Source organism: Dryobates pubescens, chromosome Z (genome assembly GCF_014839835.1).
Source record: "Dryobates pubescens isolate bDryPub1 chromosome Z, bDryPub1.pri, whole genome shotgun sequence".
NCBI classification, from domain to species: Eukaryota; Metazoa; Chordata; class Aves; order Piciformes; family Picidae; genus Dryobates; species Dryobates pubescens.
In genome coordinates, this window is record NC_071657.1 from 99032301 (window position 1) to 99051446 (window position 19146).

Below are 19146 nucleotides of genomic sequence, written 5' to 3' on the forward strand. Positions count from 1 at the left end.
CAAACAGAAGATTTGTTCCCAAGCAGACATGATGCCAGGAATGGCCTGAGCAGAGTCTATTTGAAAAGCAGCCTGTATTGCATGAATTGTTCAACATCCAGGTGGTTGAACAAGTGGCAAGAGATAATTAGAGAAGTAGTAAATTGAATTATTGTAGAGTTACAGGCTATTTCAAGTTCAGAATTCAATGTTGTTTAAAGACCAAAGTAAAGCAAAATTGAAGGAGACATGAAGAAACCCTGAAACTCATTTGGAAGTATCAGAAATATCTCTCTTAATGTCCTGTTCAGCCTAGCTTCCTAGCTGCAAAGTGCTTTCAAGCTGTACTTTACAGAATTATGCTCAAGTGGAGCAGTCCTTTGTACATTTTTAATTGCTTTCATATCACTGAACATGCTTAGAAGAAAACTTGCAATACAGTGGAAGAGGGGATCTGATTCTCCAGCATTGGCAAGGGATACCCTTCAGGATCTTAGTTCCATTTCCAGCCCAAAAGAACATATGGTGTTTTCTTCCCTTTCCATTACTGACCTTCTTAAGGTAACTCTGTGTGTGTTTCTTTCCAGAATCCACAAAAGTATGCAGGAATAGCAACAAAGGACTAATATGGCCTCCACTACTGAAAAATGTCTGATGATGAGCATAACCAGAATATCTGCCAGCAGACGCACTGATGTTACTGTTGTTCTTTCGCAGCTTGACATTTTCATTTGTTGCAGTTTTTCATTTGTCATAAGTGAGTATGTTCCATTTTACCATTACTGACTCTGTCAGACCTTAAACAGTGGTATGACACTCTTATTGCATGTGCAGGCCCATTCATTTTTAAATGTTCATTTTCACTTCATCATATTTCTGTCTACAAAATGCAGCTGTATTTGATGACAACTTTTACTGTGTTTCAGACTTAACAGACTAAAAATGATGAAAAAACGTATACAGGAATTGGATGAGATCTATCTAGCGTTTCTGAAATGGCATTTCAGTCTACCAGACGTCCTTCCTCCGTATTTCCTTTTTCCTATATACATTGCACCCCCCAAGCAGAGAAAGGTCTTATCATGCCATCTTTATGCAAAGCATAAAAAACAACTAAACACACAAATCAAGAAAAAGAAGTAAATACACAAACTAAAAAAGATGGGGTTTATTTTCTAAAGAGTTGCCAACACAACTTGGTAAAGCATGAAAAAAGAATGTTTGTTTCTAGATCACGCGGAGATTTAGAGTCTGAATGTGGCTGTCCTTGAGGAGAGAGCTCAGAGGACAACTGGAAGCACCTGCCTGTGGTAGGATGTCACTTCTGCTATTTTGAATGGTCTGCTAAAGACTATACAAGCAAAGCTGATTATTCTTTAAAATAGGGAGATTTTACAAACTAATAACTCTTTTTATCACCTTCTAATTTTTGAAAGTTTGAATTCAAATTTGCAATAGAAACATTCTGGTTGGAAAAGACCATCAGGATCACCACGTCCAACTGATAACCCTACTCTACAAAGTTCACCCTAAGCTATCCCCAAGCACCATATCCAAACGACTTTTAAACACATGCAGGGTTGGTGACTCAACCACCTCCCTGGGCAGCACATTCCAATGCCTGAACACTCTTTCTGTGAATATTTTTTTCCTAATGTCCAGTCTAAACCTACCTAGTTGTAGCTTGTGGCCATTTTCTCTTGTTCTATCACTAATTACCTGTAAGAAGAGAGCAGCACCAGCCTTCCCACAATGTCCTTTCAGGTAGTTGTTGAGGGCAATGAGGTCTCCCCTCAACCACCTCTTTTTCAAACTAAACAGCCCCAGCTCCTTCAGTTGCTCTTCATAAGACTTATTTTCCAGGCCCTAAACAACCTTTTCTGTCATCATTAAATCTGTTTTAAAATGTGAGAGCTGCGAATTTCACATGACTATAAGGCTTAGGTTTATATAGAAATTACTAGAACTATGCTGTGTGGAAAACGCCAAGCAGAAGCAGATGCATGTTTATAAAAGAAAAAAACTTGACTGGAACAAGTATTAAGATGGAAAAGGGAAATAGCATTTGCACATACAGTTTAATTCAGACACAGCGCAGTCGGGATGGCATAAGATGAGAGCAATAAGACTACAAACTGATGGACAAAGGAGGTAACTTACAGGAGTGTGATGCACTTCGTTTGGTGATATACACCGTAAGGAGCGCAGACTATCACACTATGGCTTCTCACATTAAGTATGAAGATACATAACTTGGGAGGGCTAAAAAATGTTTTTAGCACATAAGACACTTGGAAAATAGAGAAATATAAAAGAACCACATGCAATTTATAGTATGTAACATATAAAATGTATTTATGGTCATCCACAAAAGCATACTTGTCCAAGGTTATAGGCATCCTACATATGAAGTGAAAATAAAAGGATTAAGCTGTTAAGAATACAACCAGATTTGTGATAGAGCAATGAGGGTGTCAAACACTGTAGGAGAGGTTGAACAAGGAGGGGTGAAAGCTGCAATAATACAACTGCTCAGGTTGAGGCATATAAATACCTTTTCTATCAGGAAGTTTTGTAGGCAAAACCTGAAACCCAGTTATTTGTTTTATTTTTTTTTTTATTAAATGAAATTTAAATGATGAAAATAATTGCTTGGTTCCAGTCTCACAAAATCAAATTTTCATGATATTAAAATGCAGAAGGCTAATTCAGACTCAGTTGGGAAGGAAAATTTGAATGCAAATAAGCAGGATAGAAACAGGGCAAAATAAAAAAGCAGAGTTGGATAAGGGTATGACAACAGGAAAACTGATACTGACTAAGTCAAGGAAACTTCACATGTCAAATGACAGCACTGCTCACAAGCTTTTAATCACTAAACATGGAAATTTCTGAGACAATAAACATTATTCTGAATATAAAGCTCTAAGAAGGAAGATGATTTTATGTTACTGATCTTGTGTAGGGCATGCTTCAGGGCAGCAGCAGCCAATACATTATTGTAGCAAGTGGCTGTGTTTTCTGCATATATACCCCTCAGAAAGGGTTTCCTAAAACTGCTTGCTGGATTCTGCGCTGATGTTTGTGTGGATGGGTGTTGGCAGCACCCACGAGACACGGCGTGACACCATGTGGAATTAGTGATTTGGTTCAGAAAGCAGCGCCGCCATGTCACTGTGGCAGAGTACTAACTGGCCTCAGTATAGCATCATCTCAACAGCTCCCAGGGCAGCACAGCTGGCACCAATATGCAAGTCTGCCATGTGTTTTCTTGCATTGTACACATGCAGCATCCACATCCTTCTTTCTTTGAAAGATTTTAGATGCACATGTTTGAGAGCAATTTGTTATAGGGTCTTATATAATTAGACATGGGAATTTCCTCCAAAGGCTGAAAACTAAACAATAGAATTTCACCAAAACTGAAATTCCCTTGAAAAAAACCCACATGTTATTAAAAGAAATTTAAGGATATATTTCAGAATTATTGTCAATTAAAATGATTGAAAATTTTTTAATCAAAATAACCCCCTGTTTTGTACTCTGCCATGACCTTTTATTGAAATAATTGATTTGAATAAGTGAAATGAAGTATAATGGAAGAACTGAAATGTAAATTTTCAACTGCTTTTTGCTGAATTTGAGATCTCTGACAAAAAAAGGCAGTTGTTCATATTCCTGAAGCAATCCTCTTCCCTTTTTAAACGCTTAACACAGAAAGAGAAATGTCTTTCTTAAATATCTATAGAGAAAAGTATTTTTGACTTAGTGCATGAAGTTTTGAGTGTATTAGTGTGAAATAGCACCATCAGGTGCTGTGACAAAACTAGCAAATGAAACAGAGAAGGGATACATTGCAGTCATGAGTCACGAGTCACTCTCTGTGCTTCTTGCATCCTCAAAAATTAGGTCAGAGTAGCAGACAGCTTCTGCCATTTAGCTGTGCACTGTTCTGGGGGTTGGGGTTTTTTGTACATAATAGGTTTGAAAACATTACATAATTCTTAAAGAAGGAAAGTATTTAAAGGATCATATCATACTGTAGTCATCTCAGTAATGAGGTTGAGTCATTTGTGCTGCCGTTAGAATTATGACATCACTGCTTGGAGACTTCATGGATGTGAATTTAGCACGCTTTTGAGCACAAAGTTCTTTCCTGTAGAAAATGCTTTTTCCTGTAGAAAATTAAGGGATGTATCCTTCTTAAGTTTTCCTAAAAAGGTTGATGACCAGTCCTGTGATCATTTTGGCCACTGTTCACTATTGTTTCCTCAAACATGATTGTCCTTGAAATACAGAGACCAAATGACATACATTACCCAAGACATAAACACATCAAGGGTTTTAATACTGTAGTAAAATTATGCCTGCTCTTTTCCTCAATAATAATTGCCAAAATAAAATCCAATTAATTTAACATGAATATAATAAGAACTGCTGTCTTAATAGATTTTTTCTAAAAAAAAATAAAAATAAAAATGCAGAGCATGGCAAACTGAAAGGATACTTTATTGCTCTCTACAACTAATTGAAAGGAGGATGTCATGAGCTGGAGGTGGGTGTTGGTATCTTCTCCCTCCCTAGTATCAACTAATAGGAAGAGATGAAATAGCCTTAAGTTACACCAAGGGAGGTTTAGTTTGAATACCAGAAGAAATTCTTCACTGAAAGGGTTATCAAACACTGGAACAGGCTCCCCAGGAAGGTAGTTGAATCATCATCCCTGGACATGTTTAAAAGATGCATAGGTGTGATGTTAAGGGACGTGGTTTAGAATCAGATGTAGTAGAGTTAGGTAATGATTGGACTTGATGATTTTAGAGGCCTTTTACAACTGAAACAATTTTCTGATTTTATGAATCAGACCAAATAGCAAAGTTTTACTCCAGAGACATTCTCTTCCAAGCTACATCAAGAAAAATATACTGTACTGTTTTTGGCTAGGATAGAGCTATTTTTCTCATGTTCAAAGTGGCTTGTTTCTTAGTAGCTAGAATAATGATGTGTTTTCGAAACATTATGAGACAAATGCTGATAATATACCGATGAGTTTAGTTCTTGCTAAGAAATGAAGGACTTTCCAACATCCCATGCTTTGCTACTGTGCAGGAGCACAAAAAGCTGGGAGGGAGTATGTGCAGGACAGCTGACCCAAACTAGCCAAAGGGGTATTCCCTACTGTAAGACACCATGCTCAGCATAAAATTGTGGGGAATTGACTGGGGAGCCAACCACTGTTCAGGCATCAGTCAGCAGATACTGAGCAACTGCCTTGTGCATTGCTTGTCCTTTTCTTGAGTGTTATTTCTCTCTCTTTTTTGTTATAGTACTTTAAGTTACTGTTATTATATACAATGTATAATATAACATATATAATATTATTGTTATTATTGTTACTATAGTGTTTTAGTTATTAAACTGTTCTTATCTCAACCCGTGAGTGTTGGGATTTTTTTTCATATTTTTTACCTATCCCACTGGGAGGAGGGAGAAGTGAGGAGCTGAGGTTAAACCACAACACATAGGTAATATTCTCTCCCCATGGCATGCAAGCACATGATGTAGTTCTGACACACTCATTTTAGTGTATAAACACCCCTCTCTCAATTTTCCTGAGATAATGTTGTCTTTACAGCATAATCTGTTCTCAGTGCCATCTCCATGTGCACATTTGTAGATTATGAACTCATGAACGGAGCTCTGATTGTATGCAACTGGACCATGAGGATAGTGGAGATGAGGCACTTCAGTGTCTGTCCCTAACATAAGGGAAAGTGCAGTAAGTTTTATGGGGTGCTTACTTGACAGCTCAGACTGAATGCCCATTTGCATCTGGCTCAGCTGGATAGGAGGGAGCACAAATATGAATCAGTGTTGTGATGTCTTGGTAGAATTCTTTTCCCTTTTATTCCTTTCCATTACACTATGGCATTTTTTCCAAAGGTGAGAGGCACCTGTCTTCCAGGACATTTTCCAGTGTAAGACATAACAGATACCTAAAGACCATATCTCTTCTAGTAGCATCACTCAGTGGACAGAAATACTTGCTTTCAGACTATGAGTTGCATCATGTATTTTAGATGTCTACCTCAGGAAATGTGCTCTTGGTGTCACTGATCTTATCAACAAAACCACCACTGAATATAAGTAATACATAAAAGTGAAATCTAACTTGTATGTGGGAACATGCAAGTGTGCACATTTAACCAGATTATAATAAAACTAACTTATACTGAATACATATTTTAATATTTACTAGTTGTGATGTTACTCTATATTATAAGGAGCATATCCATATGAAACAAGGGAATTCCAATATGGAATACAATGTTTTGGAAAAAAATAAAGCAACTACTTAGGCTGAACATAATACTGAAAGAAAAGGCTGAGGATGTTGTGGTCAATCTTTAAAAACAGGCATTTATTTGGCATTTATTATAACATGACTCTTTCACCAAATGTCATAATGACAGAACTAAGGGACATGTTGAAACTAGTAGGACACCAACTTAAAACACAGTAAAGCAACTGCTTCCTCACATAGTTAGAAAGGTTTGCAGAAGGCTGTGTGTGTCAGTAAAATCAAAGAAGAGATTAGACAAATTCATGGGAAACAGATCCTTAGATGAACTCTAAAGGGAACAGCTAAAGACAGATCCTATAACATCCCTAACACAACACTAGCGGATGTTGGGAAGTACCATAGCAGAAGCTAGAAAGGCTTTCATGTTCTCCTACTGGTGCAGTTAGAGACACAATATTTGGTTAGGTAAAGCATTGGTCAGGCTCAGTAAGAGATGTCTTACATTCTTAGAAAATTAAATACTTGATTGCCTCAATAGTCACCTTTAATTCACAAGAGAAAATAGCATCTGTCCCCATTTTGTTTTGTAAAAGTAACAGTTCAACATATCATATATGGAAAAGAAGATAATGATTACTATGCAGGTTTCCTTATTAGCACTGGCACACAAATTAAAAGCACATATACCACCTCAAATTTCTATGGTCATCATGGTTTGAATGCTTATGAAAAAACTGTTTTGCTAAGTGAAGTCACCTACAAATGCCATCAGAGTCAGGTTTTGTTCAGGAAAGGTCATCCCAAGCTGCAGGCTCTGTTCAGCATTCACAAATGCCTTAATTCTCCATATGATCTTTGGTACCCCAGCATTCCCATGAGTTTGGACACTGTGCAGTTTGCACTAAACTTCCCCAGTGGACTGTACCCACCATCTTCGACTACTAAAAATGTAATTGAAAATTCTGTGAGTTCCCAACCCTCTTTTGATGAAGATTAGTTTCCTAACTTATGGCAACAGCGGATTGGTGATATTCTCAATAATGACAACACCTGCCTCACACAAACATCATAATACTGGGGAGGAAAAGGGATTAATTCAGTATAGAAATAAAATCCCTGAGCTATTCCACAGTCAACTGCTGAGTGGTATTAATGCTGTTAATACTATTCATGGTTACATCCACATACTCTTTTCTGTCCTGTGGACAAAGCCTCATTCAAGGAATATTCTGGTTTTACCCTTGGTCTCCCCAGCACTGGGATTCTCAGTCTGCAAGTCAGCAGTTAATTTGAATATTGATGTGATGCCAATAACCTAGAGGTATACAACTCATTCAAGAGCATTTATTATATACATTCATCATCCTTACAATGCAGTAGGCTTGCCAGCACTGAGCAACTAACCAAGGACTTGTTTGGGGATAGCCAAGCTCTAGGGGGTGTGACGTAGCCACAGCTTCCTCCTGACAGACTGGGAAACCAAAAGACTGAGTCATGCTCATATCAGAGTTCCACTTAGCTGCACAGTCTTCCTGACCTAAAGGTGGCAGAATCTCAGGTCAGTACTGCTGGATGTTTTTCTTCTGTCTTAGCTCTTCTGCCTTTGAAACAACACTATCCACAGAAGGCAAGGCTATAAGCATTTTCTCCTCTCTGTTAAATAAAACTTTCATATAGCATCCCTGTTTTGTTCTATATATTAAGTTGTGAAAAGTTCACCCATCAGACTAGTTTTGTTCCACGTACCCATAAATACGTTACAGACTGAGAAAATCATACTTGACAACATCCTTCACCAATTTCCAATCTAGCAAAAGTCGTGATATCAAAGAGAAGCAGTAGCAACCACTTTTGGAATTAAATAAGAATGGATTAATTGTTCTATAGAATACCACAGACTGAATCACTGAAGGGCTCTGCTCTAAGGGGCACTGAGGAGGCTGGGATGTGCCATTTGCAGATCAGCAAACCCTAAATTCCAAAACCCAGGAAAACCCGAACTGGCATACGTTACAAAAAATAAATAAAGACAGAGGAAAGCCAGCCCAGAAAGTAAACAGATAACGATCAGCTCTAGACACACTACACAGAAAAGGTTGTGGCAAAAAGCTGTTAAGGCTCTTGAAGCTTTTGTAGTTCTTTGGACTCTTTCTCTGTATCATGACAAAACAAAGAAGTTCTACAATCCAACAAGTTGCACCTTTTCTGTTCAGTAAGCTGTTGTCCAGCAACCATGGTGCTTGACTTGCCATCCATTCCTCACCTAAATTTAAAAAATTATAACCCAGCTCCTTCTTTTTTTTTTTTGAGTTCAAACTTCTCCTTCATTACCAAAAAGAACCCCAACAGAAATATGACATTTTCTGTGGAACACTGATGATGTATTGTCCATTTGCAAATAGTCACGAAAGTGGAGTCATATTCTCATTAAAATGCACATACTTCTGTGTCAGACAGTTTTACCATATAGTCAGTTTCATTACTACCTTGTTATTTCTTCTCAGGAATAACAACAGAAATCAATCAGCTTCACTGAAAAGTCTGTACTGTCATTTATCCCTTCTAGACTATTCCTCAGGAATATTGTGATTCACAACCATATGATTTCACAATCACATCCTGAAGTCAAAAATGAGTAGGAATGAGTGGCAGAATTCACCAGAATTATTTAAGGATTATTACCTGTTACAGCAAGTCACCTTCTTATTTTGCACTAATGCCAACTATCTGTGTTTACTTCAGTTACTGTAAGGTTGGGAGAAATTTTCCAAGGTGTATAGAAAGATAAAGTTTGCCTACAAATCCTGCTGTCATGCTAGGCAGCCAGCCCCATGAAGCAACTTTGCAAAGGGAAGCCTCAACACAGCCTGGGCTCACCTGCACCTCCTTGAAGCCGGCTGGTGCACCTCTGCATACTGCCCATGAGTGATACCTGGGCTTTTTGGGATGCTTCATAATACTGATACTGAAAAGAATATCATACTTTTACCACGTACCTTGAAGTTACTGCATCATTTGGATAGAGGCTAAGCCAAGAGCAGAGGTTTCTCTACCTTCACTACAAGCTTCTTCCATCCTTTCACTGGTCTCTACATGTAAGGATCTTGGTTTCTGTTCTTCATGGGAATTTTGTTTGTATGGGAAACTGCAGTGCAAGGACATACTAGAGTATTATCCATACTCTAGCACAACCCTGTCACTCAAATTGCTGTGTTCCTGGGACCCACAAACCCCTCTGTCACTTTTCTTCTCACATTCTTCCATCTTTGCTTCCCTTCAGTCAACCCTGCTCCTCCACCAGAGTGCAGGATTGCTACATCAACAGATAATTACATATTATAGCTGTCCTCATCTCCTGACTTCACGATTTCTACACACAACTTGTCCCTAAATACTTCAGTACTATTTAATACTCTGATGAGACCAGAGCATTCCTATTCTGCCCCACAGAACTGCAAGCAGTTCCTGGAGTACCAACACACAGGGATGAGCCCACAGACTCCCGAGTCTGCTGAATAATAACACCAACCAAAGTGATGAAGGTGATTTGGAAACCAGTCCTGCTCAAGCCCACCATGAAGGTCGTTTGATGGGGCAGTATGGGTAGGGTGGGCTGGCCTGAGCTTCCACTGCTCCAGAGGTGGCCAGGAGCTGAGCTCTATGAGGGGTGGCCTGGCTTTCTTCTCCTTCTCTCTTCCCACTGTTTTCCTCTGGTCTCTGCCTGGCGTTGATCCATGCTGCCAGAGAACAGCATGTACCTTGCCAGCCTCCAAGAATCTCCCTGAGAGCCACTTCTGAGCTCAGGTAGCATTTCCAAATGCCAAGGTAACAGAGGACTCCCAGTTCAGAATTTGCAGTACAGGTATTCTCACCTACCAGATCAACATTGTAACTAAAGGCATTGGCAACAAAAGGGGACCTGCAGAATATTTGGTTATCACATATCATATATCAGCTATGAGGACTTTGAAATGATTATTTTTTTCCTCCAAGAATAAATGGAAGCAGTCAAAAAAAAAATTAAATGAAAGGCAAAATAATTAATCAGAAAGCTGCTTAAATATTTGTACAGTTGCATGTAATAATTGTGTTATACTTTTTTGCTTACTACCTTGGAAACACTCTGCAGAGAATAACACCTTAATATACATAGTTCGCCAACAAGGTATTGCTATATTACCTTTTAATAAATATATAGAACCACAACTTCCTGCAATTAATTCAGAAATAAATTTCCCTATCAGTTTATGAGAACAACTGGGAGAGAACAGCTCTAACTTGAGTAGTGTAGTTACTTAATTTTATTTTACTACAAAATTACTTTAGTAAAAGATTAACTAGGAAAAAAACCCAAACTGCTTCAGTACTAGTACTGACATGGATTTGATTCAGAAGCAAGGTGATTTGAAACAGTTTTTATAGGCCAATATTCAATTAACAATGTAGTTCCTCAGAAAGAAATGCATTTAATTACCAGCCTATCCCACTCTAACACAGCAGTCATTTATTTATAAACAAAGGCTATATTTTAAAATACATAATTTTATACCAGTTAATATAGCCCTGAACAATTAGTCTCTTAGGTGTTTCTTAAAATTATGATGGTTTTATTAAAATTACAGAGAGAGGAAAACAATGTTAGAGATGTTAAAAGATAAGAGGGAATTTATTTTGCATAGCTGACAGAACTCTGTCCTGTCAGTGCCTATTAAGCTGTATAAAGCATAAAGTTCTCAAAAAAAACCCCCAAAAAACAAACAAACAAACAAAAACCCAAAAAAGCCACACCAAAAAACCAACCCCAAAACACAAGACAGAACTTTGCTGATTGCTAACTGATAAAATCTGCAAGAAAATAATGCACACAGATTACTATTGCAGGCTGCTTCTACGTCTCTGAGCCTCCAAGAGGAGGGGAAATGCATGAAGCATAACAGCATAGTCTCACATATGCTACTATATAAACTATGTCCTCCCAGGACACTTACGTCGTACATCTATTTATGCAGCAAAACGACCTAAGAGCCCCAGAATAGCTCAGGCAAACTATAGCTGCTTACCCTCCAGAGTGGTAAGTTTTATATTATAATTTGATTCCTGAAATAAATCTACGGAAGGTTTTTAGAAAGTGAGTGCAAGGACTGAACCTGATTACTGAATGGGAAAAACCTATGTAATGTTTTCTCATATAAAAAATGCTACACACAGTATTACACAAGAAAAAGCTAAATAATTTTGTTTCATGCTACTAATTGTGAAAGTCAGTAACTGAACATCTTCAATAACCATGCAAAAGCTATCAAGTCAAAATTAAAGCCTGGGACGTGTCAGCGTGTCATAATAGGAAAGGGAGCTTGAAAGAAACAAACCAAACACATTACCACATAGTGTCAGCAGTCCTTAAGGAGCTGGTAGATCGGGATCTTGGCTTCATAACAATGCTCATTTTGAAAAATTCCTTCAGTAGTTCTAGCAGTCAAACATCAGTTGTCCTTACAAAGCTCATTTTCAGAGTACTCAGTTTCAAAGTATTCTTTTCAACCTCTTGCTTTTTAGAGCCCTTGAAATCCGTCGCCTGTAACAATCCGAGCAGTGGAGGAAGAATTCTAACACACTGCAAGTCTTTCCTTTTTCACACTGAATTTACTCTAGCACTGGGCTGTTCGGAAATGACAGTGCTTTTCTCTCCTGTCTTGTATTGCTCTGGGAGGAACTAGTCTATTTTGAATCTATTCTCCCTGCAGGTCACATGGGAATGAAGGCAGCTGAAAGCAGTCTCTATCTCTTTCTTGCAGCTTGATAACAACAGGTTTAAAGGTCAATCACATTGAAAAAAAAAAGAAAAAAGAAAAAAAAGGAACAAAACACTACTGATGGATAATAAACGAAAGGAAAAGATTAATGTAAGTTACAGTAACATTAGTGAGCTTGCAAGGAATTTCCACTTAGAGATGTGCTAGATAAATTAGTCTGTGGAGGAAAAAAAGGATTAGGGAGTTTCCCTTCCAAGTTAACTAAAACACTTACTTAGAAAAGTAATTATTCCTTTTCTTTTTCTCCTAATAGTTGCCTAGGTGCTGTGAATAAATACTATTGTCTAACTTTACAAAACAGAAAGCTTTCCTTATCTGAAAGACATTTAAAACACTGTGGGGAAGTCAGGTAAAAATAAAATTCCTTGTTGACTGTTAAAGTCAAACACAGATACAGACAGCTATTGTTATAAATCACTGAAGGACAAAATACCACAGTTAAAGAACACTAATGTGATGTCCTCCCTACTGTACTGTTGAAACAAAACTCCTCCTGTTACAATAAATACATTAATAGTTATGCTTTACTAAGAAACTTGCATTTTTAATTTAGGGACAAAAAATTGTCATTAATCTTTGAGAGTTAATTCCTTTTAGGAAATATTAGCATAAGCAAATTTTGCTATTTCAGTGTTAGAAGATGAAAAAAAATGCATAGAAGTGGATAGTGAATACATCATTTAAATTATGCATTTTGAACTTGCTCTGAACTATGTTAGAAGTATTTTTAAACTAAAAGAGTATAGTTACTGCTCAACAAGTTGCATCAATAATAGCTATTCCTTTGAACAATCTTTACAAGTGTGGCATGATAGTGCAGCTAGGATCATAATGAAAGTAAGCACTGAGAATCATATTCATAAAATTTATATAGACTGAAGAAATAAAATAAAACCATTATTAAAAGGCTATATATTAAAGTATTTTTTGAAATCATCGCATAGGAATGTGAGTAAAGTTCTCTGAAGCCTTTGTACTTTATTTTATAACAGTACAATACAATGCATTGCCAACTACATTGTATATCAACAGGAAAGACCCTGACTGCCCTGGAGACTTTTGCTAGTCATGCATATGAAGTGCTCCACAACAGCAGGAGGAATGTTAAAAAGGTTTCCTGATAAGCATTCTGTTCTTCGTGCTTTCTGCCCGGTATCTTACAAACATTGCCAAGTCGTTAACACAGAACCTTGTGTAAGAGTCTTGTGGAATCATAAAAATTAAGCTCAAAGAGGCAAATATGTATCTGTGGTAATTTTAGCTAAAAGTGTGATAGAGTCATGGGACTTTTAGTGACAGGTGGGTCTGCCACTATGCAGGTCATATGTCTATAGAAGTGCATATATATCAGCCATGTTGTTGTGACAGTTTTTAAAACAGAAATTATAGATTATGAAGAAAACCAAAAATCATATAAAATGGAGGTGCTGGGCTATTGCAGAATAGCTTGCCTTTTAATTTATTTATTTATTTATTTATTTATTTTTGGTTTGCCTTATTATTTCATTTCAGTAAATATCAACATTATTCCACTGTCAGTTAATGCAATATGAAAGAAAATAAAGCTTTTGACTAAGAGGTGTCACAACACCATTGTGAATGGATTGTTCAAGGACAATTTCTGCTGTGCAGAACAGGAGATGTCTCAGGATGGTTTGTTCTCAAAAGCACACCAGTTCAGATGCTGCCTCTTGCATGTAGTTAACAGAATCATAACTAGAAACATACTGTAGCATATTTATATACTAAATATTACTAGACAATATAAATATATTGAAGTTACAGGTGCTTATATAATTGGGCCGTTTTTTTATGTAGATTCAGAAGTAAAGCCTGCTGGAGATGCAGATCTCTAACGGAGGCAAACGTTAGCACTGTTCACTAAAACGGAATTTTTTTCTGGTCTTCATCAGTTCCCTAGAAAGAAATGCCTGCCCTCCACGTGTCTGCCGACTTCAGACGAGGTGCTGTTATAAAGTATGTATTCAATAGCAAGAAGAAGACTACTGTATTGCATCCACAGAGTCATAGAATCCTTTGGGCTGTAAATGATCATATGATCATTTAAGATCATAGAGTCCAACCATTTACACCCAACTATTTACCTAGCACTGAGAAGTCCGTTACTAAACCCTGTTGTTAAGCACAGCATCTAATTGTCTTTTAAATACTTCTGGGGTGGTGAATCAACCACTTCCCTGGGCAGCTTAAGAAAACACTTCCAGTGAAGAAATTTTTCTTAATGTCCAATCTAAACCTTCTCTGAGCTCCTTTTCTCCAGACTCAACAACTCCACTGCCCTCAGACACTCCTTACAGGACTTGTTCTCTAGACACTTCACACACACAGACATTCACATGGATTGCATTGGGTTGGAAGGAACCCTCAAAGGTGATTTTTGTCCAATGCCCCCTGCAGTGAGCAGGGACACCTACAATTAGATCAGGCTGCCCAGGGCCATATGGAGTCTGATCTCTAATGTTTCCAGGGACCAAGCTTCAACCACATCCTGGGCTTCTAGTTCCATTATCTTACCACTCTCGTTGTGAAGAACGTACTCCTTATGTCCAATCTAAATCTATCCTGCTCCAGTTTAAAACCATTGCCCCTTGCCCTGCTGCTACAAGCCCTTCTAAACAGTCCTTCCCCAGCCTTCCTGTATGACTCCTTCAGATATTGGAATGTATCTATAAAGTCTTCTCAGAGCCTTCTCTGTTCTAGGATGAACAGTCTAAATTCTTTCAGCTTTTCTTCATAGATCAGCCCTCTGATCATCTTAGTGGCCCTCCTCTGAACCCTCCGGGTCCATGTCTCTCTTGTGTTGGGAGATCCAGAGCTGGATACAGTACACCGGGTGAGGTCTCACCAAAGCAGTGTCACAATCACCTCTCTCGTCCTGCTGGCCACGCTTCTTTTTATGCAGCCCAGGATGTGATTTGCCTTCACCAACTTCAATGCCCTTCTTTGGACATGCTCCAGCACCTTCTTGTAGTAATTGGCCCAAAACTGAACATACTACTCAAGGTATGGACTCACCATACAGGAGAAAACTGAATTACATTCCTAGTTCTGCTGGCTATACAATTTCTGATACGAGCTAGGATGCTGTTGGCCTTATTGGCCACTTGTGCACACTTCTGGCTCATATTTGGCCAGCTGTTGACCAACACCTTCAGGTCCTTTGCCACCAAGCAGCTTTTCATCCACTCCTCCCTAGTCCTGTAGCAACACACAGGGTTATCGTGACCGAAGTGCAGGACCCAGCACTTCACCTTATTGAACTTTATACAATTGGCCTCTGTCCATTGACCTAGCCATTGATCCCTCTGTAGAGTCTTCCTGTCCTCAAGCAAACTTACAGAGAGTTCACTCAATCCTCTCACCCAAATAATTGATAAAGGTATTAAAGAGAACAGACCCTGGGGAACACCACTTTTGACCAGCTACTAACTGGATTCACCACCAGTTTTTGGGCCCGACCATTCAGCTGTTTTTTCACCCGTTGAAGAGTACCCCTGTCCAAGCCATAAACAGCCAGTTTCTACTGGAGGATGCTGTGGGGAAATGGTGTCAAAAGCATTGCTATAGTCCAGGTAAACAATATCCACAGCTTCTCCTTGTCCACTTAGCTGGTCGCTTGGTCATAGAACAAGATCAGTGTAGTAAAGCAGGACCTGCTCTATCTAAAAGCTGTGCTGTCTGGGCCTTATCACCTGGTTGCCCTGTACCTGTTGTGATACTACTCAGGATGATCTACTTCATAACCTGCCAGACTGTCAGGCCTGTCATTCAGGCCCTTCTTTTAGATGGGTGTTGCATTTGCAAACTTCCAGTCAATTAGGAGCTTCCCAACTAGCCAGGACTGCTGATAAATGCTGAAAAGTGGCTTAGGAAGCACTTTTGCCAGTTCCTTCAATACCCTCAGGTGGATTCCATCCAGCTCCACGGACTTGTGTATGTCTAAGTGTCCTGGTTTGAGGCCAGGCAGATCTCTCTTGCCCCATGAAGGGGGCGAAAGAATGACACACAAATGGATTGCAAAAGTGATAGAAAGTTTAAATGGAAAGCAGAAAGTGTTTTACAGAAGCCACAAGTATAGTCACAAAGGAATCCCAAAGCATACAGAGTCCCCTATAGCACACCCAAAACCCTCCCAAACATTTCCCATCTCCCTACCTGAGGGTATACCCAAAAACCCCAGGGCTCTTTCTCCCCCCACCACTGCTAGGCTGGTCTCAGGCTGTCCAGGTCTGAGACTGCCCACTCCCTTTCCCCCCACCTTCTCCTCCTGGCATTAGGCCTAGCCAGGCCTAAGAGGCCTCCCCCACCGCTACCCGATAGGGAGCATCTCCCACGGGAGCAGAGGGGGAAGAAGGAGGAAGAGAAAGACTTTGCAAATGGATTTACAGGGCGCAGGATAATATGGGTATGAAATACGCTGTTTCCTGTGCCCACCTACTGGGCTGGACACTCTGGACACAGGAGGTGTAGCTTATGTGACAGTAACAGGAGGCACCCAGTCTAAACTGCCACACTAAGTTGTGTGGCAAATCAATTATTTTACTTTGGATTATGAGGTCTTCATTCTGCTCCCTATCTCTTGTCTTCCAGCTCAGGGGGCTGTGTACCTGGAGGACAGCTGGCCTTGCTATTAATACTGAGGCAAAGAATGCATTAAGTGCCTCAGCCTCTTCCATAACCTTTGTCACTAGGATGCTACATGAAATAACGGATGGAGATTCTCCTTAGTCCTCCTTTTATTAATTCATTTGTAGAAACACTATTTGTTGTCTTTTATAGCAGCAGCCATGATAAGTTCTACATGCGCTTTGGCCTTTTCAGTTTTCTATTTGCATAACATCTACCTCATAACATCCTTGCAGTCCTCCTGAGCTGCCTGCTCCTTCTTCCAAAGTTCATGCAATTTCTTTTTTGTCCTGAGTTGCAGCCTAAGCTCTCTATTCAGGCAGGTCATTCTTTTTCCCCGTTGGCTTGTCTTTCAGCACATGGGGACAGCGTGCTCCTGAACCTTTAGGAGTTTCTTCTTGAAGGATACCCAGCCTTCTTGGACTTCTTGTCCCTTCAACACTGGCTCCCAAGGGACTCTGTCAACCAGGCTCCTTAAACAGGTCTATGTCTGCCCTCTAGAAGTCCAAGGCAGCAGCTCTGCTGGTGTGCCTTTCCTACTCCAAGAATCAGAAATTCTGTTATTTTGTGATGGCTGTGCCGAAGACAGCCTCCAACTATCACATCACCTACAAGTTCTTCTCTGTCACCCACAAGTCCTTCTCTGATTGCAGCAACAGGTCTAGCCTTTCCTAGCTGGCACATTATCTGTGTCATGAAGTTATCTTCCAGACACTCCAGGAAACTCTGGAACTGCTCCCTCTTTGCTGTAGTGTATTTCCAGCAGACATCTGGGAAACTGAAATCCCCCACAAGAACAAGCAGTAGTTATTGTGAGACTTCTCCCAGTTGCTTTCAGTATATTCCATCTGTCCCTTCATCCTGGTCGACTGGCCTATAACAGATGCCTACAATGATATCTGCCTTGGTGGCTCCCCCTTTCTTCTCACCCATAAACACTCAATCCTATTGTCACCACCATTAAGATCCTGTCAATAAAAGTACTCACTAACTAGAGCTACCACATCACCTCTTCCTTCCTTGCCTATTCCTTCTGAAAAGTTTATGGCCCTCTATTGCAGTCATCCAGTTGTGTGAGTCATCCCACCACATTGCTGTGATGGCGACTATAACATAGTTTTCCTGCTGCGCAACGGTTTCCTCCATTTGCTGCCCATGTGGCCTGCATTGGTGTGGATGAATGTCCATTGGGCTACTGAATCTGTCACCTTTAGGGAAGGAACAGCCTGAATTCCTATGTGGCCATTCACAGGCACTTTCAGCATTTTAACACATCAGTATATTGCAAAAAGTTATTCCAAGAAAAATCAGAAACTGTCATGGAATAGCAACCTTGGGAAGGTTTGAGGGGAAATTCAAAGATTTACTTTGGTGAAACTGAAAATATAGGAGTTTGAGAAAATAAACAATGAAAGAAGCCCTTAATATTTTTCATCTGGATTGGTATCCTGTGAGCTACATGCATACCATAAACCAATTTTCTGTTATTTCTCATGTTGATTAGTAGGAAAAGATTTTTCCAGGGAACACAGGGATTTGATAGTATGAGAAACAGAAACCTTTTCTAGAGAAGTTTCTAAGGAAATTATTAGACCAACTTAAGCAGTGAGGAATAGCTTCAAATTCATGCATAATACCTATTGATCTACAATTAACATCCATGCTAGTTTCATGTAAGACATAAATAAAGATAAAAGCAAACTCATAGAATATGAAATAGCATTTATTTTATGCCCCAGTCTTGGTATGAGGTCAAATAATATAAACTCCCAATTTCTCATAATTTGGGGAATTACAAAAGAGAAAATTTAGAAGAAATTAAGAGAATAAAGAGATAAATGGCTGTTCTGCTGTGACAACAATGGAAAATTGTGATATCAATTAATTAATTGTTAAAATAGCCTGCAAGTAGCCATCAGCAAAAGAAGTAAGTAAAACCTCTTGAAGACATAAGCAATCACAGTGTCAAATCCAGCTTCATGATAGCAGCTAAGAATTACATTCTGGAAGATGAAAATGTGTCTATGTTAATTGGGACCATTCTTTTTGTTTGTTTGTTTATTTGTTTGGAGTTTTTTTTGTTTGGTTGGTTGGTTTTTGTTTGTTGTTGTTTTTTTCCCCCCCAGAACAGTATTTTATGAATAAGACTTACTGCAATGTAGTAGTTTTAGGCTGCATCTTGACAATTTTCCACAGAGCTTGAACAGAAAGTGGTAGAATGTAAATAAATTACTATTGGATGTAAAAAGGAAAATAATGATAAATTCTCAATAATCTCATTGTACAGATAACAAACATAAAAGTTAGATCTGTAAACTAACTTTCTCTCTTTTCACTTCCTTTGCTTTAGCAGATATTAGCTCTGGTTTCTGATGGCTTTGCTGACCGTGGCTGTGTTGCTTT

At 39.0% G+C, this 19146-nt stretch overlaps 1 protein-coding gene across 7 annotated transcripts in view; it reads right to left on the minus strand.

The window, feature by feature from the left end:
* PDE4D (phosphodiesterase 4D) overlaps positions 1 to 19146 on the minus strand; it is a 471410-nt gene that overhangs the window by 155148 nt on the left and 297116 nt on the right. The window contains exon 1 of one of the 7 annotated variants that reach the window (XM_054179048.1): positions 11665 to 12064. The exons of the other annotated variants lie outside the window; for them this stretch is intronic. Coding sequence (XP_054035023.1) covers positions 11665 to 11729 — 65 coding nt within the window. The 5' untranslated portion in view covers positions 11730 to 12064. Of the gene's footprint in view, positions 1 to 11664; positions 12065 to 19146 lie in introns of those variants that run through there. 7 annotated transcript variants of the gene reach the window in all.